Source organism: Sinocyclocheilus rhinocerous, unplaced genomic scaffold, assembly GCF_001515625.1.
Source record: "Sinocyclocheilus rhinocerous isolate Xijiao unplaced genomic scaffold, SAMN03320098_v1.1 scaffold28, whole genome shotgun sequence".
Taxonomy (NCBI): Eukaryota; Metazoa; Chordata; class Actinopteri; order Cypriniformes; family Cyprinidae; genus Sinocyclocheilus; species Sinocyclocheilus rhinocerous.
Genome location: NW_015652416.1, coordinates 1,057,623 through 1,082,778, shown reverse-complemented (window position 1 = coordinate 1,082,778; position 25,156 = coordinate 1,057,623). Strand labels below are relative to the sequence as shown.

The window sequence follows — 25,156 nt, the reverse complement described above, 5'->3', positions numbered from 1 at the left end:
GCGCTGCATCACAGACAAACAAGAGACAAATAATTAATTTTACACCGCTTCTTTCCTGGCCTAACTGGTTGTTACGGTTGGCGTAGCGTAAGCGAGCACAAATGCATTTAAGAACAAATCTCCATTGGTAAAGCGTGTTTACAGTTGAGCCATTTCCATCAAATAAAATAGTCAGGGATTTTCGTCACAGCAATAAATGGTGCCTCACACTTCAGAAATGTATTTTATTCTGTTGTTGCTGTTTTTAAGGAATGATGGGCCTTTTTTCTTTTAATCTTTCACATAAAAACTCACCTATATGCACAGATTCTAAAATCTTACAGTTTATTGAGAAATGTGAAAAACTGCTGATTCAGGCTTCAAAAAAAGCCCACTCGGATTCATTTCACGGTCACATGACGTTGTCTTCTTCTGGGAATTGGGTAAGGTAGAAAATTAGCTCGTTTTAAAATTTCCTTACATGTTAATAAAGCCATCATTTCACGTGACCTTGACCTTTAAGTGGCCGTGTTACACAAGATCTGGTTGTCGCCACTACGGAGGAAATCACCAAGCTCTCAATTTCATTAACGGGACACTGCTTCATTTTATTTGGTTGTGAGAAAACCCTTTTGATTTCTCGCTACCCATTTTGGTCGTGAGAACAGCACCAGCCTTTCGTCCCTCCCGTCGGCGTTTCATTCCTGCGCGATGCTCCGCAGAACGTACTTGACCGTGTAGGCGAAAGCGGCGAAACCTACGATGACGAACAAATTAGCGAGCGCTCCGCCCAGGAGTCCATGGTTTCGGTTGACCTGCTGGAGGTCGGGTGGGTGGGCCGCGCCGGGGGGCAGGTGCCCATTCATGGGCAGGTGCCCGTTTTGCGCATGGTGGGCTTCGCCGTCCGGCACCACGTCAGGGAGGGGCAGTGCTTGTGAGCGGGACCTGAGCTCCTCCTGCATACGCTGCTTCTGCTTGATTTCCTATTTAAAGAGGGGGGGCAAATTGGGTCAAGTATTAACATATTTGATATTTGTTAAAAGAATGTGTTTACTGCTCATGCATACATCTGTGAGGAAGTCTGGCATGGTACTTACTTCAACAACATCTGGAAACAGTTCACAAAAGACTTTGTCCTTGATGTTGAATGCAAGACTCTGGGAGGCCAACTGTCTTTTCTGCAGGGAACACATTAAAAGCAAACATGCCATTAAAATCGATTCCATGTATGTACTTTGTGCATGTTTACGCATAAGGGCACATTTCAAGAACTTAAAGGGTTAGTTCACCCAAAAACCGTTCCAAACCCGTAAGACCTTCGTTCATCTTCGGAACACAAATTAAGATAGTTTTGATGAATTCCGAGAGCTCTCTGACTGTGCAATGCAACTGCAATGTTCCCAGACCCAGAAACGTAGCAAGGACATCGGTAAAATAGACCATGTGACATCAGTGCTTCAACCGTAATTTTACGAAGCTACGAGAATACTTTCTGTGCGCAAAGAAAACAATAATAACATAATTTATTCAACAATTCTTCGCCCCGAGTTACCGTCTTCCATCATTTTGGAGAGTACCCCAGAACATAATTGCGCACATGCTGAACGTAAACAACGCTGATGTCCTTGCTACGTTTCTGGACCTGGGAACATTGCAGTTGCATTGCTGTCTACAGAGGGTAAGAGAGCTCTCAGATTTGATCAAAAATATCTTAATTTGTGTTCTGAAGATGAACGAAGGTCTTACGGGTTTGGAACAACATGAGGGTGAGTAATTGACAGAATTTTCATTTTTGGGTGAACTAACCCTTTAAAATAATTAATATTAAAATAATAATAATAATAATAATAATAATAAAACCTGCTTCATCACCTTTTTGAATAATGTCCCAAATCTGGTATGCAATGGTCACTTTTAAATATGCAATTAATTTCTGATAGATAAAATCAAGTTCTGGTCCACAAAATCCAAACACCAATTAAAGGTGACAAAAAAATCCATTAATATGTTAATAGATGTCAAAACAATGGCCACGTAGTGAATTTCTCCCTAGTATTATGGAGTATATTGTATATTCAAAAGTATACTGTAATATTCAAAAATCTGGAGTTGGTAACATTTTTCATATTTAAAAAAAAAAAAAAAAAGTCTAATATTGTGAAATACTGTTACATTTTAAAATAAACGTTTTCTATTTGAATACATTTTAAATTGTAATGTATTGCTGTGATGCAAAGCTGAACTTTCAGCAGCCATTACTCCAGTTTTTAGTGTCACATGATCCTTCAAAAATCATTCTGATATGCTGATTTGAGTTCTTTTATCTGCTTTATATTTTTATGGAATATAAAATATATATTTTTCCCTGGTATAAGCACAGCACTTAGTAAAAAAATAAAAAACAGTTTAAATAGTAGTGTACTTCATTATATTCTAATATAGGCATTAGTATGGCTTTACAATAACACAAAAGCTCTGAAAACTTGCGAAGAATACACCCAATTATTGCAAATGTATCCTAAAACAGCTTCATATCTTGTGCATAATTTATAGACAGTTTTTAGTATTTTATTTTGATTTGATTTAGTAAATCAAAGCATATTTAGAGCATTCATAGAGTATTTCATATAAAAAGCTCTGAGGGTTTTTATATGGTAAGAAAAACAATTACACCCCCATCAAAAATAAAAAAAGAAAAGAAAATTCGGTGCTAATTTATTCACTTGGGTGAATTATTTCTTTAATAAAATTTTAAAATGGCACTGGTGTGTAGGGTGGGGTACCGAAACTCTGTACTTTTAAGGGTACCGACCGAATTGCGTCGGTACTACCGAATACCGATTCACGTTAAATCAATCGGTGCCAAATTTCGGTACCTGAGAACGCATCTGGGCGCATATGCTGCAGAGAGAGAAAGAGAGACTCTGTGACATGATGTCACCTCTGCAACTCGTTCAAACAACACACAGGGCAAGTCGAAATGTTCTGAAGTGTGGTTACATTTCTAGGGCCATATGGTTTCTGCGAAAACGCGGACAGGATCACGGAGTCCATTCATAAAAACTTAATTTACTATAGCACGGAATGCCACGTGTTTTTTGTCAATTTTTGTCAATTTTGTCAAAATTTGTCAATTTTGGATGAGTAAATCAAAAAATAAAAGGGTTTAATTTTCATTTGATTTAAAATAAATGTTTAATACCTTCATTTGATTTTCAGAAAAATGTAAACAAGAATTTATGGGGAAAAAAAAAGAAAGAAAGAAAAAGTTTGTAGGGCCCTATTGTTCAAAATGTTGAAATTGAGACTTTTGGACTTATTTTTTCACTGAAATAAATGTTTTTGTAATTTCACAGAGAGTAAAGTACCGAAAAAAGGTACCGTTGGGTACCGGCACCGAAATTCAGGTACCGATACCGGTACCGTACCGGTTAAAATGTGAACGGTACCCAACCCTACTGGTGTGTGTCTCTTAAAAGTCTCTTAAAACATTTGACTGTGATTTTAAATCAGTGTGACACTCACTGTGAAGTCAGACGTTTCGATACTGCCGAGAGTCGGGCCTTTTTCAACCATGAAGCTCAGGAGGCCGGTTAAAATGGTGGATACGGACCACGCGGGGTTCCACGTGTCAGGGTGAAAATCTGTGATTGAAAGACACAACCTGAAAGAGAAAGAGAAAGCAACTCATTATGCAGGAATTGTGAACAGTATTGTTCTTCTAAGCTGAATGTTTGAGACTTAAAGAAACAGATGTAGATGCTGATTCGTCAATTCAGTGTTCCAACCGAGCAAAAACTCAGTAACAACTATGAAGTCAAATAATAGAGGCCAAACTTAGTTTACATGTAGCAGCAGATGGATGTTCCAATGAAAGATTTTTATTACATAGTAAACATTTCATAAAAGCAGTAAGGCACTGATGGCAATGTCATGCCTAACAATGCCCTGTAGCTGTAACTATGCTTAAAATAACAATGCTTACATACCTTTGCGCTTAAATAAAGGTCTTAAAAAATTGAAGATTGAAAGTGAAAGTCTGAGCTTGTGTACCTTGTATTACATTTAAATCTGCCGTTGGGTGTGATCATGTATATGCTTGGTGGTTTGAACGGGAATTCCCGTGGGAAAATGAGTTTGCCATGATAGAAGCCACCTATGAAATACAAAAGACAAGTCAAAATGAAGCAGAAACTGCACAATGTATAAAAGGAAGTACTAATGTAAAATTAAAGGAGGAAATAACCTTCATATGGAGTTTTCTCAGGGCCACGTACTAGATAATGCCTGAAAGAGAAAGCAAGCCAGGGATGTGGTAGTATCTAATCACATAAAGTAGGGCTGCACGATAAATCGCATGCGATATTTAACGCGTATCTTGTCAGTAAAGCCATTCTGTAATCAGTGGTAAATCTCCATCACGTGCGTGCTTTCACAATGAGCAGCATTAACTACACAGAGCCGTTGTTCACTGACAAGCTGCACAAAATATGATCGTGGTTTTGCGCAGCTTGTCAGTGAACAACGGCTCTGTGTGTAGTTAATGCTGCTGCATGTGAAAGCCCGCAGGTGATGGAGATTTACCGCTGATTAAAGAACCAGCTTTACTGACAAGATGCGCGTCAAATATCGCATGCGATTTATCGTGCAGCCCTAATATAAAGTCTTTAATGTAGATTATTCTAGGTGATAAAAGTCCTGTCAGATGTTTTTGAGAATTTTAAACTTTTTACATACAACAAAAGCATATAGTGACCGTCAATGGGCAGTCAAGCTCCAAAAAGGAAAAATAAGCACCATTAAAGTAGTCCATACAAATAGTGCAATTTATATATATTAACATTAGCCAAAACCCTCACATAAAGGCATCATTCTGCTTCAGAAGACTAGGAATGTATCGTCTTAGTCATTATAGACCACTTTCATGGTGCTTTTGTAACGTTTTGGGAGCTTGACAGCATCATTCTCTATTCACTTTCATTGAATGGAAGCAGAGTCAACATTCTGCTAACAAACAATCATCTGCTAAATAGAATATAAATCATGAAATTGATTATAAAAAAATGAAGGATTAAGATAAAGCTCTTGATGAAGTTCCAAACTTAAACAATAAGTCATGTAAAATAAAGCACTACACTAATACACTACTGGTCAAATTCTTGGAATAATTAAGATTTTTTAAAATGTTTTTTAAATAAGTCTCTCTTGCTGACCAAGGCTTGATAAAAAAAAAAAGTATTCTAATATTCTGATTTGGTACTTAATTATTACCAACTAATTATTAGTGCTCAAATATTAATAACGGTTCTTATTATTTTTAGCAGTTCTCATTATCATCAGTTTTTTGCTGCTTATTATTTTTGTGGAAACCATGATACATTCTTTGATGAATAGAAAGTTCAAAAGAACAGCATTTATTTGAAATAGAAATCTTTTGTAACATTATAAATATCTTTATTGACACGTTGGGTCAATTTAACGTGTCCTTGCAGAATAAAGGTATTAATTTTTCTTCTTTAATGAATGGTAGTGCATCACAATTTCCACTAAAATATTAAGAAAAAACTAAATATATATATGAAAATTAATCAGATTTTAAAATATATTAGAACTGAAAACAGTTGTTTTAAATTGTAAAACTATTTCACAAAATTACTATTTTTACTGTATTTTTCTATTAAATAAATAGAGCCTTGGTGAGCATAAGAGAGTTCTTTCAAAAACATTAAGAAGTGTTAATCATTGTGGTAGTGTGTGTATATGTACGTAACAAAATAATATAAAGAAATGTTTTAAGGGAAATCAAATGTACCATTCCAAAATGTTGGAGGGCAGAGGTTCAGCACAGATATACGGGACTGGATCTTTCTTGATGCGCAGGTAATCCTGTTTTAACCGCTGTGTTGCTGTGGTTGGAGCCCTCTTGTTTAAGTTGTTGCTCATCTGTGAAATCACATGGCACTCTCAGTTACACAATACAATCTGAACACTTCCTAGTGTTCATAAATGTGACTAATAAGCAAAACACAAGATTTACAAGTATACATTAAAGCCTGAAATACATCAACACAACTCAGATATTAATTACAACCATATTGTTATGATTGTCAATAAGGAAGCAGCTTGACATCCGTGTATGATCATGAACTGAGAGTACAGCAATCTTACATTGTGTTCTCAATACACTTAACTGTAGATTTGATTATTCAACGGCAGACATTCAAGCAAATGACCAGAACTGTTGTGCTATTTAAAACAACATGGTGGCATATGTTTACTGTGCGGATAACACCTTAATAGTCAGCAACTGTAGCCAAAATAAGACAATAACAGTGACAAACGGATGTAAACGGGACTAAACAACAACGACATGAGTAAACACAGCGCTTAAACGGAGACAAGGAGTGTGTTTCAAAACATAGTGAGCTGCCCATCAAGACAGCATCTTTGGGCGTCATATACGCGTTCTAAACGTTCAGTTATACATTATGATGACAACAGATGCTGTCTAGGTAACGTTAGATAGTTTACTAGGTTTTAAAACACAGTCTGACACACTGGAAGGGGATTTTAACGGTTCAGTCTCACCTCTTTCAACGCCCTCCTACGGGATCGACCACGGTCAAATTGGGGTGATATATTGATATCCCGTTTATTTCAGAGTGAATACGCCCTTGATAAACTTTCAAAAATAACAAAAATGTAGCTCTTCGGCTAAGGCGAAATTGTCATCTATCCCCCATGCCAATATGGCTGCCGCAACAGCAGGAAGTGATGAGGTAAAAAGGAAAATAAAAGTTCTGAAGAGCGTTCGGCTGCATTTCAAAATAAATGTCTGACATTAGGCTGACGAAACTGGACGACTTGCAATTGGATTTTTTAATGACATGTTTGAAATAAATAAAGCATTTGTACAGCATTATATGCAGTATGTCGCCGAATAATACTTTCATCAACATATAACACATCAAAATCATAAATGTATTAATTTATTTATATAAAACATTAGTTATACATAATGTGTAGCAGTCAGTAACTACAGTGATTTTGGTCTAAAGAACCGACCGAGTCATTTGATTTGAATCAGACTACACTGCTCGACCTGTGAGTCACTATAAAGAACCGACTCGCTGGAGTCATTTGTTCGGGAATCAGAATGTACTCGTCGTCATGCATGTTTATGATTCACAATAAAGAACCGAATCATTAGAGTCATTCGTTCAGGAATCAGACTGTGTCTTTATGATTCACTGTAAAGAACTGGCTCATAAAAGTAATTGGTTCGGACAAAGACTATAGAATACCCTATGGCAGGGATCCTCAAATCTGGCCCACGAGATCCACTTTCCTGCAGAGTTTAGCTCTAACCCTAATCAAACACACCTGAGCAAGCTAATCAATGTCTTCAGGATCATTAGAAAATCACAGGTAGGTGAGTTTGATCAGGGTTGGAGCTAAACTCTGCAGCGCATTGGCCCTCCAGGGCAAGATTTGAGGAACCCTGCCCTATGGCTTAAAGGGACTTTGGTTCGGAGAATGGACAACCCTATATGTCTTTGATTCACTTCAAGAACCAACTCACAAGAGTCATTCGTTCGGGAACCGGTTTATACTTGTCGAACTGTAGTTTTTTAATTTACTATAAAGAACCAGTTCACAAACGAGTGATTCTTTTGGGAATCGACTACTGTTATCTCACTGCATGTTTTTGATTCACTTCAAAGAGCTGGCTCATAAGACTGATTCATTCGCCTGGAATAGTTGAAATGTCAAACTTAACTTCATTTGGACACCTGAATTTAACTCTCAGCCCTTCTTGTCCGTCAAATGACTTGTCCTGCTTAATGGCCAAACTCATTTTGTCTTCAGCAGAAATACATGAAATTGTGTGGGGAAAATAATTTTCTTAGACATTTTTATGGAAAATATACTGTAATCAAAACAAAAAAAACTAATTTACCTTCCTTACCTGATGCTTCACATGTGTAAATAACCCCGGTTATCATGCAGCAAAATTGTCATTTTAATTTACAATTTTTTATGAACCCAAGAAAACCAGCAGATTTTTTGAGATATATTTATTTCCCACAACAAAAGGTCCACTCAATGTTTTTACATTTTTAACAAAATACCACCATTTTATTATATATTATCAATTTGCATCTAAAAAGACAATATACAATATCTGCATTTGAATTTGCAATGATTTATAGTGGCTGTACAGATAAAATATATAGACTACACCAGCATAGTCGATACAAAACAGTACATTCATCACTACAGCAACAGACAAAATCACTGCAAATTCTCCAAACACAACTTCCTTATTATTTCAACTGCTTTAAAAACAGAAAAAATGATCAGCGCTGGATACGATTCATAATAGAGGATAATAGTGATGCTTGTAATAGTATTGAGATGAAATGAAAAATGAGAAAGCATTCATGCATGATTTTTTGATTATATGTTTAACAGATATGAAACCATAAATTGCAGATGTTTTAACATAGTGCCTCATTAAGTGCCTTTTACAGTCTATGGCTAAAAGAGGGAGAATACAAATGAAGAAAACTGACACAAAACACTGGGGATTAGTCCAGCTGACCCCATAAAGATACAAAAATAGCATTAAATTCATTGCAAACATTCAACACGACCATAATTATCGTTTAAAGTCTTTCACACTCATCTTCATCACACTTATGATATCAGCTAGTCAAAGTGTCTTCTGCTCCAGCTTGATTAGTGTCCAAAGTCTGAGTTTGATCTGTCACACTCTGGATTAAAAAGAGAAAAACATACCTGAAGGAGTGACGGAAGTGAACACTCCTCCGTTTCAGCTTCTCAGGATTGTGGGATGCCATATGGGAAAACTCACGGAAAATGTCCAGGTACGTGGTGTCACCTAAAATGGGATCAAACACAGTTAATGTGGACTGCACATATAACTCCTAAAATGCAGCTGTAATGTGAATGGATGCTTTTGTATAAAATCGATATAAAAAGATGGTAAATAGTTCTCTGTTAGAAGCTTTATTAATGCAAAAGCAGGGCTCTGAATGCCAAAGTAAGGAGGTCCAGTCTATTACAATAACAGTGTTTTCAGCTAGTTTTAATGCACTTCGGAGATTTAGAGTTAGAATTTAAGGGACAGAAATAGCTCTATAAAGCAACCCTATGAAAATGAGCCTTCTTGTGCCGTATAGGGTCTTTGTACTGTCTGGGTAACCATGGTAACAGCTGAAACATTGAAGGGGACAAAGAGTGGGTTTGAACACTTTGCTAAACTGTGTGAATTTCTCATGCTTGATTTAGAATGAGGAGACTGTCCCTGTATTCCCAGGATGGGTACTCGTGCGTACTGACTAATGTCTGCACAACAACCATTGAAAGAAAGAATAACGTTTGAGTTCCGTCACATTCCTCTTTAAATAGAAGTTCTATTGAATTTGATAAACTTACAATGAAAGTCTATAGGAAAACCAGTTTATTTTACAAGGTAAACTATTTTCTTTTTAACCTAGAATATTCCTTTAAAAGCTAGATTTGATTGCAGTTAATGCAATTGAATTGAGATCTTTTCAAATAAAAATAAAAAATGCACTGTATATTTGATAATACACTATTTAAAATTTTGGGGGACAGTAAGATTTTTTTTTCTTAATTTATACTTTTATTCAGCAAGGATGCAGTAAATTGATCAAAGTGATGGTTTTCACAAAAATATTAGGCAGCATAACTGTTTTCAACATTGACAATAATAAGAAATGTAAATCAGCATATTAGAAAGATTTCTGAAGGATCATGTGACACTGAAGACTGGAGTAATGATGCTTAACATCATGAATAAATTACATTTTCAAATAGCTATTTTAAATTGTAATAATAGTTCACAATATTACACATTTTTCAGCATTTTTTAATCAAATAAATGCAGCCTTGCATGAGCATAAGAGACTTTAAAAAACATTTAAAAAAATGTTTACCAACCCTCAAAACTTTTGAACAGTAGGGTATGTTTGTATTATATATTTAATATACCCTCATGTTCTGGGGTTTGATTCAGTCAGAGGAACATTTTAACCAAAATGAATATTAGTATTTTAAATGTAGAGTAATCAGAGTCTCTATGATCCCAAACACAAGAACAGAATTTGACGGTTAAAAAAATCTTCATATTAGATCTCAATAAAAAAAACGGAATTTACTTACAGCAGCAAAATCAGTAAGTTGAGTTAATGCAGCTGGTTATATAATACTGCACACTAACACAGCAAAGCACTACAGAGAAGAAAGAGGCAGGAGAAGTGAAGCACAAGCAGTTAGTACTTCAGTCACGTTTCATTTATTGTCATGATTCTTTTCCGTTTAGGAGGAGAGAACAGATAAAAGGGCAGAAACGAAGAGCAAAAAGAAAAACAGAAGTTGCAGAGGTTCTAATTTACAGAAGAATGTTCAGTTATACAATATTCAGACATATTTTACAAACGACACCGATATGAAAAGAAAAGCAGAAATATGAAAGCAAGCAATAAAAGAGGTTATGTGCTACAGCCACCATCTAGAACACATCTGGTTATACAGTATATTTTTTTTCAATATTGGTGCCCCTTTGGCTGCATCGTTCATAAAATTGAATTTGTTTGTCACTTCGGGAGTCACACTGATTTGATATTCCCAAAACAAAATGCTCACGTTAAACAGAAAGTGCTACGATTTCATTGGCCAGCGAGACACAGACGACACACCAACCAATGACCTTTCACCCCAAACATGTCAGGGAAAACTTTACAGTACTCTAGCCTGTTCACAAACTACAGACAACACATTTATAGATGCACTTTCTCTCAACAAGTGCGGTTTTTGATTGTGGTCTTTGGTTGGGATCTAAAGTTAAAGACATCTGAGTCTACATCAGAATCAGCCACAACATGAGAACATGTCTCATGAATATACTGTATTTATGACTCCCAGGAATTAATACAGTGTATATGACATCACGTATTAACTTGCTTACGGTGTCATCCAATATTTAATATGTATATCATGGGAGTTCATCCTTTATCCTTAAGTGACTGTATTATGAGAATTCATTTACACGCACAGATTCATAAAGGACAGAAAGCAGCAGGAAACCAAACAGTCCAGAGCAACAGCAATCAATGCACTGAAGATAACACAAATTAACAATTCAAAATAAAACTAGCACATTATATATTAACATACACTACAGTTTAGGTTTTGGGTCAGTATGATTTGTTTTTAAAGAAATTAATACTTTTATTCAGCGTGGATGCATTAGATTGATCATAGGTGACAGTAAAAGATATTTATTATGTTAATTTCAAATAAATGCTATTCTTTTGAACTTTCTATTAATCAAAAAAATCTTGAAAATGCATCAATGTTTCCACAAAAATATTAACATTTCAAAAATTGATTATAATAAGAAATCATTAAATCAGCATATTAAGACTGATTTCTGAAGGAACATGTGACACTGAAGTCTGAAGTAATGATGCTGAAAATTCAGCTTTGCATCACAGGAATAAATTACGTGTTAAAATATATTCAAATACAAAACAGTTATATTAAACTGTAATAATATTTCACATCAGTACCATTTTTTTTTTACTGTATTTTTGATCAAATAAATGCAGCCTTGATGAGCATGTGCGACTTTACATGACATAATCATACTGACCCCAAACTTCTGAACGGTAATTGTTGATTTGAACACCCAGTAATCCAACTGGACTTTTTGTTTTTGGTGTCTAAACTGGAGTTTGGTTGCGAACGGTAAAATTCACATGTATATTAAGTTACAAAAATACAATCTGTTACCACAGTACAAAAAAAATCATGTCGTATCATTGCACTATTGCTCTGGGCGGTACTCAAGAAAAGCATACAAATCCAGTTTGAGGCATTTTCTACACCATCATCCAAAAAAAAGCGAACAAAAACGACAGTGGAGTTAAGAAAAAGTGCAGAACAGTGGCATTTTAGTCGACAAAAATCACAATTTCAGTTAGTAGATTTAGACATTTTATACATTTATGACATATAATAAATCACAGTTTTGAACCCACTCTCCCTCATGCGTTTGCAAGCAGAAAACACAGTTTTAAGCGCCTGTTGTGTACAAAAATGCCACTAGAAGAACACTGTTAGAATAGATGGACAGCTGCCTAACATACTGTATAATACTGTTTGAAGTGAAAGTGCAGCCAGGCGTGTGTATAGAAGCTAACGCTGAAGGTAAGTTCATCAAACGGTTTAGATACACTAGTAAGGGCTCTGTAAGCTCAGCGAGTGCAATAGTCTGTATAATCGGTATTTGGATAAATACCCCCACAATTACCTTAATCACAGGTAACATTCATTATATAAAAACTGTCTTGAAATGAGTAGCACCACTGTTGGCTAGGCCAAAATATGGTGGCCAGTCAATCATGTGACTAATCTGCAGCATGTGAAATGGTCAAGCTAGGTAACCAGATCTGGGACATGGTTAACCAGCCCTAACCAGTTTGAGAAAGGTTAGGTTAAACTTGACTGGAAGTTCAACCAGCTTGTTTCAACTCTGACCAGATAGCAACCATTTAAAACCACCTAAAGCTGGTTTAGCTGGAATTCCCAGCAAGACTGGCCCATCTTTGCAGATAAACACATAAATACTTGGCAGTTCTTGATGGGAATGATGGGAAAAAAGCGCTACACTGGGCTCTCTAGCACTCGGCTATGTTGAGACAGATAAACTCTTGGATGCATTTCTTATACTGCTGCTCTGTGGGACTGCTGCTAGAATATTGACCTGGCTGACCAAACGGACCCTCCGCCTCGCGCATCTCCTCGTTCATACGTGCTAGACGTAACCTGTCGAGAGAGAAAAGAAGCAAAGAGAGGTTTGATTTGGAATCAAACTTTGTACAATTTCTTATATACACTAGCATTCAAAAGTATGGGGTCAGTAAGATTTTTCATGTTTGTGAAAGTCTCTTTTGCTCACCAAGGCTGCATTTATTTAATCAAAAATACAGTAAAAACAGTAATATTGTGAAATATTATTACAATTTAAAATAACTATTTTATATTTGAATATGTTTTAAAATTTAATTTATTCCTGTGATTCAAAGCTGAATTTTCAGCATCATTACTCCAGTCTTTAGTGTCTAATATGCTGATTTGCTGCTTAATATATTTGGTGGAAATGTTATGTTTTTTTCAGGATTACTTGATTATACAGTTCAAAATAACAGCATTTATTTGACAGTTTAACCAATCTTTCTGACTCCAAACCTTTGAACGATAGTGTAAATATTCTCTGGGTAAAACTTGCAGAAGCAAACACACATGCATTGGAATTTTTTTAACTTACAGAGTAACTATGTCAGCGTTAGCGGCTTGAACAGCTATGCTCAGTGGGTCCTGGCCATCCTCATCACCATCGTTCTGGGTCGCTCCTCGTTTCAGGAACAAACACACTTGACTGGAAACACATGATAAAGAAAATACAGTTGCAGAAAAGCTTCAATTTAATTTGATACGAAGCTGCATACGCAGTAACAGACCTGCTAAAATGCTACAGTATCTAAGAACTTGCAAATAAATACCAGAAGTATCATTGTGTTACCATGTTTTTTGGATATCTTATCATGATATTACTGTTTTTGTTTTATTGGCTATGCGTCATAACATGATCGTTGGACATATACCAATGTAAAACCATGGTATTCTTTCAAATGTCTTGGAGTACTTTGTAAATAGCACAGTACATAAATATAATAAATATTCAGTATTACAATATATAATAAAAGTATGACAAGTCCTCCTGGGAAGTTTGTATTTTATGAGTTGGGAGGTTTTAATTACAACATCGGGTGCATTCAAATAACTTTGGTTGGAGCAAGATGAAGTACTATTTCTGCATAAAGTTAAACTATATATTTTTAAAATATATATATTTTTAAAATCAATGTTTCTCACTGGCACACCCACAACTCAGAAACTCTGGGCTTAAAGAAAATCCAGAGTTTCCTGCTCGTAATTTATGACTTTGTGGTGACATTCATGTCCGTTTGCATACAATCTCTTTGACATTACAATGCACCAAAAGACAGCAAAAGGCATCTGAAAATCTGTTTATTAGAGTTACTCAGAGTTACTAAGCATGCACTTACCCGGTATGACCTAAATATGTGGCGTGATGCAGCGGGCCTCTTCCCCTGTGATCTCTTTGGTTGACATCTGCACCATTTTGGAGCAGAAACTCGCAGGCTATCAAGGAACCCTGAATGTTGAAAACCAGAGGATTAGGGCTTTACTATCACAAAATGGCATATGGTTATTATTTTATATGTCATTAAAATGAGCTGGAAGTTTACCGTCACTTCTTATCTAGGTTACTGTTAATATGTGCATGCGCAATGCATCTGAATATTTTTGTAATGACTCACTCCAATCACAGCCTGAATAAGGGGGCTTTTCCCCTCGTCCTCTTCATTCACTGAGTTGACGTCAGCTCCATGTGCCAAAGCTTCAGCCATGACAGGCAGATTTCGTGCCTGACAGGCCTTATAGAGTAACGCTCCGGGATCCAGTTCTCTCAGATCCTCTGGATCTGACGCCTCCGGCTCCAGTTCAACCTCATTACTGGAGTCTTCAGAAACCTCACACTCTGAACATTACCAAAACACATGAAACACATGATCCATCTGCTTCAACAGTCAGTATGGAAAACAAACACTTGGTTAACACCGTCAAGTCACACAGTGGTTCACTCACCCTCTTCTGTGACACTGTCCACCACAGACTCAAAGACCAAGACGTCAGTGCTGCCGTCAGTACTGCCACCTAACCCACTGTCACTGCTCAGACCTGCAGGACCAACACAAGCCCACCACAGGCACATTACACTCTAGAGCATCAATAACAGCAAATGTGCACTGACGGCAAACATGATGAAACTATGTGTCACAGCTACACAACTATATGAAATTGCACAAAAAAACAAAGCAACATAAAGCAGAAAATGCAAAAGAAAAGCACAAAATAAAGCAAAAACCAAAACAACAAAAATAAACAAAAAAACTAAGCAAAAAGCAAAACAACAACATAGAGCAAAACAAACAACCCCCCCCCCAAAAAAAAGCAAATAAAAAAACCAACAAATCTACACAAAATAACACTAAACAAAAGTCAACAAAACTACAAAAGTAAACAAAAACAAAGCAAAAAATGTAAACACAAAAACAAAGCAAATTAAAATAAAGCAATCTCACAAAAGTAAACAAATAGAAAAAGCAAGGCAAAACAAAACGCATAACAAAAACAACGCAAATGCAAGGTAAAACAAAACAAAAGTAAACAAAAACAATGCAAAGCAAAACACAAATCAACAAACGTAAACAAAAACAAAGCAAAGCAAAGAAAAATGCAAAGCAAAAATAAAAAACTAAAGTATACAATAACAAAGAAAATAAAACAAAGCTAATTAACATAAAGCAAAACCACAAGAGTAAACTAAAATAAATCAAAGCAAAATAAGATGAGACAGCAAGAGCATACGAAAACAAAGCTAATTAAAACAAAGCAAAACCACAAAAGTACAGAAAAAACAAAGTAAAGCAAAACACAAGGCAAAACAAAACAAACAAACAAACAACAACAAAAAACAGAACAACAAAAGTATATAAAAAACAAAGCAATTAAACCAAGTGTGGAAGCAATCTTTTTTTTTTTTTTTGCCAGAATAAAATACTTACTGCGAGGCCCTGAACCAGTATCAAAATATGAAAACAGGGTGTCCAACTCATCCGGGCAAAAGAGGGATTCCCGTCTGAACTTTCTCTCCAGAGCAGCAGTTGCTTAAAGTTGGGGGGGAGAGGAAAATGTCACTTTTTTTAAAACTTTAACCATTTAACACATCTATTACAGCAATTCACACAATACCATTGTATTATCAGCACGGTAAAGCCCAAAAAACATGGTACAACCATGGTACTTTCTTGCACAGTTAATAAAAAAATTTTTTTATTGACTACCTGAGGAAAGGGTTGCAGGAGACGCACTGCCTGGCTCCTGTCTGTATTTGCGGTGTGTTTTGGGTACGGTGGTGGCGCTGTTATGTCTCCTGCATTTCCTGGGGTTCCATCGCCGCTCAGATTTTCTCCCGCCGTTGACCAGAACTTCACCCGTCATCATCTTCTTCAGGAACTTCTTCTCAACATACTTCGCTTTGATCCAGGCCTCCTTTTCTTGCCTTAAAAATCAAGGCAGCAATTAAACACTCAACATTCAGATCCATAGAAAAAGAGCCAATCGTGTCAATGTCCCTCATCACTCACCTGGAGCTGCTGGGTGCCGGTTTCTTCAGGCCCTGCTCTTCACAGCTGCCTTCATAGATGTGGTTGATGATACTGTTTCCTAGTTCACACATCTGCTGCATTACAACAGAACAGACAGCAGTCATTGTCAGAGCGTGTTTGCTCATGTCACAGTGAAAGGTCATCCAAGAGAGATTAGGAGGAAAACAATCCTAAAAGATATTTGAGCAGACCTTTAGTAACTCTGGTTCCCATGAGTCCAGGGTGAGAGAACGGACCTTTGAACAATGGACTCCCAAACTCCTGTGAAAAGATGGAAAAACATTAGTCAAAAAATGTATTTTGTTTTACAACTCCAGTCTAATGTTACTTCCAAAATGTTTCATTATTGGATAAAAAGTTCAAGTACATTTCTCTCATCTTTTGGGATTGTTTTCTCCACAAATTATATGTGCATAATGCAAAATTATTGTACACACAACCTAAAAAAACAAACAAAAAAACATTTGCAATAATTTCGACTGCAAAACAACTTTATTAAATTTCATAACAACAACAATCATTACCATCATCATAATTATTAGCTAACTTTATTTATGCAAAATTGTTTAAATATTATAAAAAATAGTTAAATATTATAAAAACAGTTCAACAACAACAATGACAATAATTTTAGTATACTATAATTATTATTATTATTACAAATGTCATTAATGATGATGATATGATGGTTGTCGTTATTATTATTAATTGTTATGAATATTATTAAAATTTAAATTTGCATAAATAAAACTGCATAAATACGAGTGATGATAATAACAATGGTTATTGTTATTAATTATTATAAATATTTAAACATTTTTCACAATGTTTTTACAAAAGAGGAGGAAACAATTTATCCAAAACTGACAATATTTGTAATGCACAATGCCAGATTTATCAGACAAATCAATTAGAAATTAATATTAATAACTCCTAAGTTCCATTAGGAATTATTTCCTTTTTATGTTTGTTGTTATTATTCATTATACTTATTAAACATTTTTTCATAAATACAATTGTATAAATAATGACAATGACGGATGTTGTTTTTATAATTCTTATTTATTAAATAATTTTGCATAAATAAAATTCCATTAATAATGATAATCAGGATGATAATGATGGTTATTATTCTTTCTTGTAGTCTAATGATTTTCTCCATATTATTCTGTCCAAAAAACAAAAATAACACATTAATTAAAAAAACGTTTTGCATACTGGATCTGTTAGAGGACACAAACAAACAGTATTCTATCAGCCATAAAACAGCAGCATCAGTCAATCTCTGATTGTAAACTTGAGAAAGGTTTCTGATCTGAGCTGCTGAAGTTCTCCAAGTGTTTCAAACTCCCACCAGTCACTAACAATTCAAGCATGATGTTTCCCACTCAAGCTGAGGAGAGCAGCACTGGGACGGCTGACATCACTAGGCCCACTCTGCATTCTGCCCACTAGATCAGCACGTTTCCAGGCAACCTAGTTAGAATGGGTGAAGACTGTGTGATAGTGAGCCACACTGTCTGGAGCTCAGAGTGAGAGGTGTGGCGTCAGGAAGAGCATGAATATTCAGAAGGTAGTCCAGACGCGGCTGGTTGCATAAACAGCCAGCATGTCTCGTGTTTCGAAACAGAATCTGACATTCAGTAGGTCTAAAGGTTATCATATCTCGTAAACTCCTAAAAGGTGTCATGTTATGTAAAAGATGACTTTACATAAATTCAAGAAAGGGTGGAAAATGGTCACGTTTACCACTGTTTTTGGAGCAAGAAATCACAAATACTGTCAAATTTTAATTACAGTCTACTATTACCTCTACTTTTCTTTATGAAAAGATTAACTATTAAGTATACACAACATCATAATTTATGCAAAACTGTTTTGCAAAGGGAATGTATGAATAATAATAATAATAATAATAAAATAAAAAAAGTAAAACAATAGTAATAAAAATATTATTACTATTACTAATATTATTCAACAATTTAATAATAATCATAATAACAACATATACTGAAATATTTATTATTATTAGATTATTCTACCATTTCCATTACAAAACAATTTTGCATAAATTGCTAACAATTAATATTATTGCTATTATTATTATTATTTTTACATAATTTATATTTTTTGGAGGTAGAACAATCACTGGTATGTTCCTGAGTGTTAGCTGTGTTTTGGTTTCTTAGAAAAGGAGGAGGAAAAAAATTATTCAACCATTTAATAATAATAATAATAATAATACTATTATTATTATTATAACAACAACAACATATTTAAATATTATTATTAGAATATTATTATTATACTATTTTCATTGAACAATTTGCATGATTTTCTAATAATAATACTATTATTATTATTATTAATATGATTAACAATTTAATAATAATAATTATTATTAACTATTTAATAATAATAATAACAACATTAAATAGTATTATTATTGTTATTAGGTTATTATAATTCTACCATTTCCATAAATTGGTATTAATTTTTATTATTATTATTACTATTATTCAGGCAGTTTCATCCATTGCAAAACTAGTTTTTATAAATTGTGAATAATAATAACATTTTTATTATTATTATTGTGTTATTATTAATATGTTGTTATTGTGTTATTATTATTATTATTATGTTCATGTCTTGATATTCATCACTGTGTGTCTGGAGGAAAGTAACCACAGTCGCTGACCTTCTCTCTTGTCCTGACAGTCCTATGGTCGCTGGCTTGCCTCTGACTAATGAGAGAATCAAATCTGACCTAATCCAATTAGGAAACCCGACTGAGCCAAGGGGGGAGCGACACAGCGTGTTTACTGTGGCTGGTCACGGGACAAACTAAACTCAGACATCACAGACCTTTTCTCTTGGTGTAATGGAGCATGATTACGATCTCTTCCATGCCTTACCTGTGAATGCCGGAGCACTCGATGCAGAGCAGGACGCCCAGATTGATGCTGGCCCAGCGCGGGTCGGCCTGCCCACAGTCACAGCACTGCTGGTTTCCCGGCAGACACAGGATACGCTGCAGAATGCTCTCGCCCCTGCCGCTGCGCTCTCGGGGCTCATTTGCTGAGTCTATACTGCTGATGGAGGGAGAAGCGGTCCGATCCAAACGCTGCAGACAGACACACAAAACAGCACATTATTAGTAGTTATTTGGGGGAAAATAGAACATATAAACTTTAAATATTAGTAGCAAAAACTATAACAGACTTACTGATTCATTTGTGCTCTTAAAAAAGGTTTACAAACAAAATTCTTTATGTAGTTATATTTTTAGAATTTTCTAATTTTTGGATTTTTCAGTTACTTGAATCAGAACTTTCACACTATAGAACTGTTACATAGAATTAACTGTTATCTATACTTTTCATTATTGGATGAAATATTAAGTATACACAAAATGGAATAATATTATTAATAATAATAATAATAATACTACTACTAATAATAAATGTGTTTATAATAATAATAATAATAATAATACGTATCATTATTATTATTATACAAAATATTATTATTATTAGAATTATTATTGTCTGTTGTCTTTAGCAAAACAATTTAGCATAAAATTGCCTAATAATAATGATAACTTTTTTATTATTGTTATTATTACTAACAGTAATAATAACAACAACAACAACAATTAATATTATCAATATTGTTTTAAAAATATTATTTTTATTGAAGCCTAATGATTATTATTTTAAGGAATTAGTTCAAAACACTCAATCAATGGTTTACTTGTAAATCATTCTGTACTGTTTTATGAATAAAATGTAAATTAATTAAACATAATATATTTAATGATTTTTTTACTGTATTTTATTTGCATTTTGAATCAACCTGACAATAGTGAGAAATGTTTGCAATGGAAAAACTACACTCTTACAAGCCAGTTCTATCGAATATCGTCATCGAATATCGTCATAAGGTAAAAGAAACATAGCGATATTACACAGGCTTAATTGAGTTTGGGTTTTCTCTGTTCACTGATCCAACCAATGCTCATCCTTTGTTATAGTGATTTAGCATGTAGACTGTTCAAACCTCAACGTAATAATTGTCTGGACTCTCTCTGTACGCTGAGGCGATGCTGGCTTGAACCGCCTGGATCCAGGCCTGCCGGAGTTTCTCTGACTCCGCCTGTAGCATACAGCTCCTACAACACACATGCATACAACACAATCACTACTAGTTATACAGCTCCAAGAGTCTTTATTATGATCTAAAGTTTGAGCTTTACTCACTTGGTAGGCGACACAACTTCAAAACAGAACCTCCTCTCGATGTCCTCGCAAGGTTTGACAGAACAGAGTCTCAAGTCCTCCACAACAACCGTCAGCGAATCCTGTGGAGGAGAAGACGCTTCAATAAGGTTGTAAATGTGCTGACTTGAAGAAAAGCACTCTAAATGAACCGGTTTCACTCTGAAGTGCATTAAACAGCACTGCGTCACAGTAATTTAAGCAGACTTCCCTGAGCAAGCATTTCGACTCAAATAAATGGATGCTCTCCAAACAGATGAAGAGCAGGCAGTGCTGTGCGCATGCATTGATTTGTCGGGGAACGAGTTTGTTATCTTTAAAAAGACTGAGTGCTCTGGAGATATGCTGCCTGGCTAAACTACAACTGCTGTATCTAACAGCTCAGTGACCTGTGAGGTGAAGATTCACCAGCAATGATTGTGAGCTGACACGAGCTCAGTACATTCTCTCTAGGTACTGTATAATGAAGCTGCTCGTTAAAATCAAAGACAGATTACTTAACCCATCCAAACTGCTGTGACTAATGTGTCCACTTACTAAATGCTGATTTGAACTCACCTTTAGTTTCTTCTGATACACCAGCTGACTGTTTTGGATGGAAAACCAGCGCCTGAAAAAAAAAGAAGCAATACAGGGATATAAGAGACAAGGAATTAGTTACTAATTACTTAAAAAAAAAAATATATATATATATATATATATATATGTATATATAACTAATCATAGGCATGCTATGTTTCAAAAATGTTAAATAATACATAATTTTACTATATAATGATATATTGTTACTATAATGATTATTGACAGATATTAGGGATTTTTAATGGTTTAAATGTTTATATATATATATTATATATTTGACCCTCTAACACTAGCGTTCTCTATTCTTTTTCTATTCTACTTGTTTTCTTTTTATTTGTTATAAAAAACCTTAATAGTCATTTCCACAGTTTTTACTTTTATTACCGTTCATCTAAGACAAAGTTAATCTGTAAAAAAGCAATTTAAAATAATTCCATAACACAATTGTTCAATTAATAATAATTAAAATAAATAATATTAATAATAACAATAAAAAAAAAAACATTTAATAACACTGTTACTTAAGACAGAGATTTTTTTATGGATATTGATATTGGATATTTAATAGTTCATGCTCACAGTTTTTGCTTTTATATTACTTTTACTATCATTAGCTGACTCAAAGTTATTCTTTAAACAATATAATTTAAAATAATTCAATAACACAATTGTTTCATAAATAACAATTAAAAAAAATAATAAGAATAATAAATTAATTAATAACACCGTTGATTGTAATCAAGTCTCAAAATCATGAATTTGCCTTACCATACTTTAATGTTGTGATACCAAAATTCACTTGTAGAATTTAAAATGACTTTTTAATTTTGTATTTATCTAGACAAAATACCATAGAATTAGGGCTGCAACAACTAATTGATAAAATCGATTATTATCGATTACAAGAAAATTGTTTGTTTTTAATCCGATTAATCGAAAAAATAATCGACCAACTAATCGATTATCAAAATAATCGTTAGTTGCAGCCCTACATAGAATGTAAATATCTGTAACACTAAAATAATATCAGTATCAAGCCAGAATTGTTACGCAAAACATCAGTCCATCCCTAAATAATTCAGAATTTTTTTCTTGCATATTTATTGTTGCATTCCTGACCTAGCTGCATGTCTGATTAAAAGCAAACCAGGAATATTCAGATTCATGATCAAGCTATATGGGATTTACTATGGCAGATACAATTCAATGAGCAAATTTAATTAACTCAATTACCTGTTCCAAGTTTTGAAGGCGTTACTGGCCCTTTTGAACAGATAGCCCTCCATCACCAATCCGTTGGGCGCATCCACATTAAACTCCAACTTTGGGTCGTCATACGCAAAGTCCTGAATGACAAATCAATAGTGGAGCATTAGAACAAGAGACAAACATCAAGTGATGTCCATATACATGAAATAAGCCTAAACCACTAATGCACTAAAATACATGACATTCTGTCTGTGATAATGCTTCATTATTAAACAGGAGGCTGTAAGTGGAGCAGATGCACAACACTTTCTCTCTATGTATCTACAACACACACTAGAAGTGACTCATCCAACGCTCTCAGATGTCCAACCAGAGCGTTTCGTCGATGACGCAAGCAGTTGCGTAAAGCATCTGAGCATATCCAGAGCTTCACATACTGTATTCACACTCACCACTCACAGTAATGGCCCTCTTCCTGTTTCAGCAGCACACTCAATGCTCTCAGCCCTGAATCATCACAGGAGGTCCTTATGGCAACAGGTCATTTATATTGATAATCTCTGAGTGGAGGAATGGCACGCTGTCAGCCATCACATGTGCTTAATGCTACACCATTATAGACTCAACGAGACGTCAAAAGCTCCAGGCGGAAGTCATTCCAGTGGAAAGACTAATAAAAGTATACAGTATTGAATGAGAAGTTCAACAAAGAGCAAAATGAAAGGTCTTCTGAGAAAAACAGCCCCTAATGTCTCCTCTAGAGTTTCAGAGAAGATCTCAAGCGCCTCAAACTGTGCTCAGATTTACTAAAAAACCAAAGTATGCAATTAAATGTCATGAGATCATTAACTTTTCAATTCCTCTGATACTAAATGACAAACTACTGGCCAAAAGTTGGGAATAATTCAGATTTTTAATGCTTTTGTCTCTTATTCTCACCTAGGTGGCATGTATTTGATAAAAAAATTGGATTAAATTATTACAATTTAAAATAACTGTTTTCTTTTTAAATATATTTTAAAATGTAATTTATTCCTGTGATGCAAAGCTGAATTTTCAGCATCATTACTCCAGTCTTCAGTGTCACATGATCCTTCAGAAATCATTTTAATACGCTGATTTGCTGCGCAAGTAAAATTTCTGATTATCATCAATGTTGAAGACAGTTGTGCTGCTTAATATTTTTGTGGAAATCCTGATACTGTACCATTCAAATGTTTGGGTTAAGTAAGATTTTTAAAAAGAGAGAGAGAGAGAGAGAGAGAGAGATTAATATTTTGATTCAGCAAATGACATATTAAATTGATCAAAAATGACAGTAAAGTCATGTATGTTGCCATTTCTATTTCAAATAAATTTTGCTCATTTAAATTTCTATTTATCAAAGAATCCTGAAAAAAAAAGCACCACAAAATTTTTCAACATTGAAAATCATAAGAATCATTAAATATTAAGCAACAATAATACCTGATAATAACGGAGCAGAACATCAGCATATCAGAATGATTTCTGAAGGATCATGTGACACTGAAGACTGGAGTAATGATGCTGAAAATTCAGCAACACAAATAAATAACATTTTAAAATATATTAAAATAAAAAACAATAAAAAAAAATCTGAAATATTAAAAAAATTAAATTAAATTAAAAAAAATCTTAGTTATTCCAAATTTTGGTTAGTGTAGCTGCTATCCACATTCATTTTACAGCTCTTTACTCTTACTGCATGTCAACAAATGCCTTATTTGTGTCTATTTCTAAGGATTTTTAGGAGAAACATTAAAGTTGATACTTGAGAGAAATATGTCATGAAGAGCAACCTTTGAGCATTACAATCAAAACTGCACTGTAAATTTTTTTCAAAGTTGCAAATAAAGACTTTTGTTTTAACAGAAAATATAATTACAGTTTTTCTGTTTCTTTGTAATTAATAGTGAGATTTACTAGCAATTTTTGATCAAAAACAGTTGAAAATAAACCCTACACCAAATTTTTGTCAGCATGTTGTAAACTGCACTGACGCCACACTGATTAGAAATCAAGAGTCCTTCATCACGTCTTCATAACGAGATCGTTTCACAAGCCAAACAAACATCCTTGAAAAGTCTCAGCCTTCAGCTTCCTATCTGTCTGTGGCAGCATTGTCAAAACGTTCAAAGCGTTCTGGCCTCTCGTGAACCCTCTGAAGACCTCAAGATAAAGCTGCTTCAACACTTCAGCAGCAGGAATGGACCTTCTGCTGAAAGAGCTCTTTGAACACAAACACTGCGCGCTTGCATCTTAAAACGAGATTGCGCAATATCATTCCATGTTCCCTGATTAAATACGTGAGACAACTGCTGTAAGAAATAAAAGCGAACCCCACCCAGAACACACCAGTATCCACTTAGCAAACCCCCACAGCACTTCAGCACTGTGGTGTGGTACTTTGCTTCGGAAAATGTAAAGCTCTAGTCTTTTCTTCTGCTTAAACTGGTTGAGACAATAAGGCTTATTTATAGTCACTCATTTTACCCAAATCCTCAGCAGGGTGACTGTTCACACATTCACATCCATTCAGTTGTGTTTCCTTACAGCCAGAGACTAAATGCTTCACTCAAGTTCTGAATGCTACAGAAACACCCTCCCTTTCACTCTCTCTGCTGCTTTCCCATGTTCCCACACACTTAAATACACATGCATGGAACGCAGTTAGGCTCCCATACCTTTAAATCTATTCAAAAAGTAGAAAAATTAAGT

At 34.7% G+C, this 25,156-nt stretch overlaps 2 protein-coding genes across 3 annotated transcripts in view; both read right to left on the bottom strand.

Annotated features, from left to right (window-relative positions):
- Nucleotides 1-146: 146 nt before the first annotated feature.
- Nucleotides 147-6,771, bottom strand: LOC107714985 (ubiquitin-conjugating enzyme E2 J2-like). The gene is made up of 7 exons (XM_016520990.1): nt 6,568-6,771; nt 5,792-5,922; nt 4,226-4,266; nt 4,033-4,135; nt 3,505-3,643; nt 1,077-1,157; nt 147-962 (listed from the first exon to the last, which is right to left on the bottom strand). Exons 2-7 carry the CDS (start codon nt 5,920-5,922, stop codon nt 678-680), a joined length of 780 nt encoding a protein of 259 aa, XP_016376476.1. The 5' UTR covers nt 6,568-6,771; the 3' UTR covers nt 147-677.
- A 4,872-nt stretch (nt 6,772-11,643) lies between these two features.
- Nucleotides 11,644-25,156, bottom strand: part of LOC107714984 (arf-GAP with coiled-coil, ANK repeat and PH domain-containing protein 3-like) — a 70,419-nt gene continuing 56,906 nt past the window's right edge. For both annotated transcript variants that reach the window (XM_016520988.1, XM_016520987.1), the window contains exons 11-24: nt 22,442-22,554; nt 21,185-21,236; nt 20,609-20,709; nt 20,409-20,520; nt 19,265-19,473; nt 16,541-16,610; nt 16,329-16,423; nt 16,026-16,243; nt 15,747-15,848; nt 14,767-14,868; nt 14,439-14,659; nt 14,163-14,272; nt 13,361-13,471; nt 11,644-12,858 (exon numbers count right to left, since the gene is read on the bottom strand). In XM_016520988.1, the coding sequence (XP_016376474.1) occupies nt 12,711-12,858; nt 13,361-13,471; nt 14,163-14,272; nt 14,439-14,659; nt 14,767-14,868; nt 15,747-15,848; nt 16,026-16,243; nt 16,329-16,423; nt 16,541-16,610; nt 19,265-19,473; nt 20,409-20,520; nt 20,609-20,709; nt 21,185-21,236; nt 22,442-22,554 (1,764 nt within the window). In that variant the 3' untranslated portion in view covers nt 11,644-12,710. The remainder of the gene's footprint in view (nt 12,859-13,360; nt 13,472-14,162; nt 14,273-14,438; nt 14,660-14,766; nt 14,869-15,746; nt 15,849-16,025; nt 16,244-16,328; nt 16,424-16,540; nt 16,611-19,264; nt 19,474-20,408; nt 20,521-20,608; nt 20,710-21,184; nt 21,237-22,441; nt 22,555-25,156) is intronic.

What these genes read in the sequence shown, in the direction of transcription:
- LOC107714985 (XM_016520990.1), bottom strand. Translation starts at nt 5,922, where the DNA reads ATGAGCAACAACTTAAACAAGAGGGCTCCAACCACAGCAACACAGCGG. An exon ending in TGAGAAAACTCCATATGAAG is followed by an intron (nt 4,136 to 4,225) that starts GTTATTTCCTCC and finishes TGTATTTCATAG; the next exon opens with GTGGCTTCTATCATGGCAAA. An exon ending in TCGAAACGTCTGACTTCACA is followed by an intron (nt 1,158 to 3,504) that starts GTGAGTGTCACA and finishes TGTTCCCTGCAG; the next exon opens with AAAAGACAGTTGGCCTCCCA.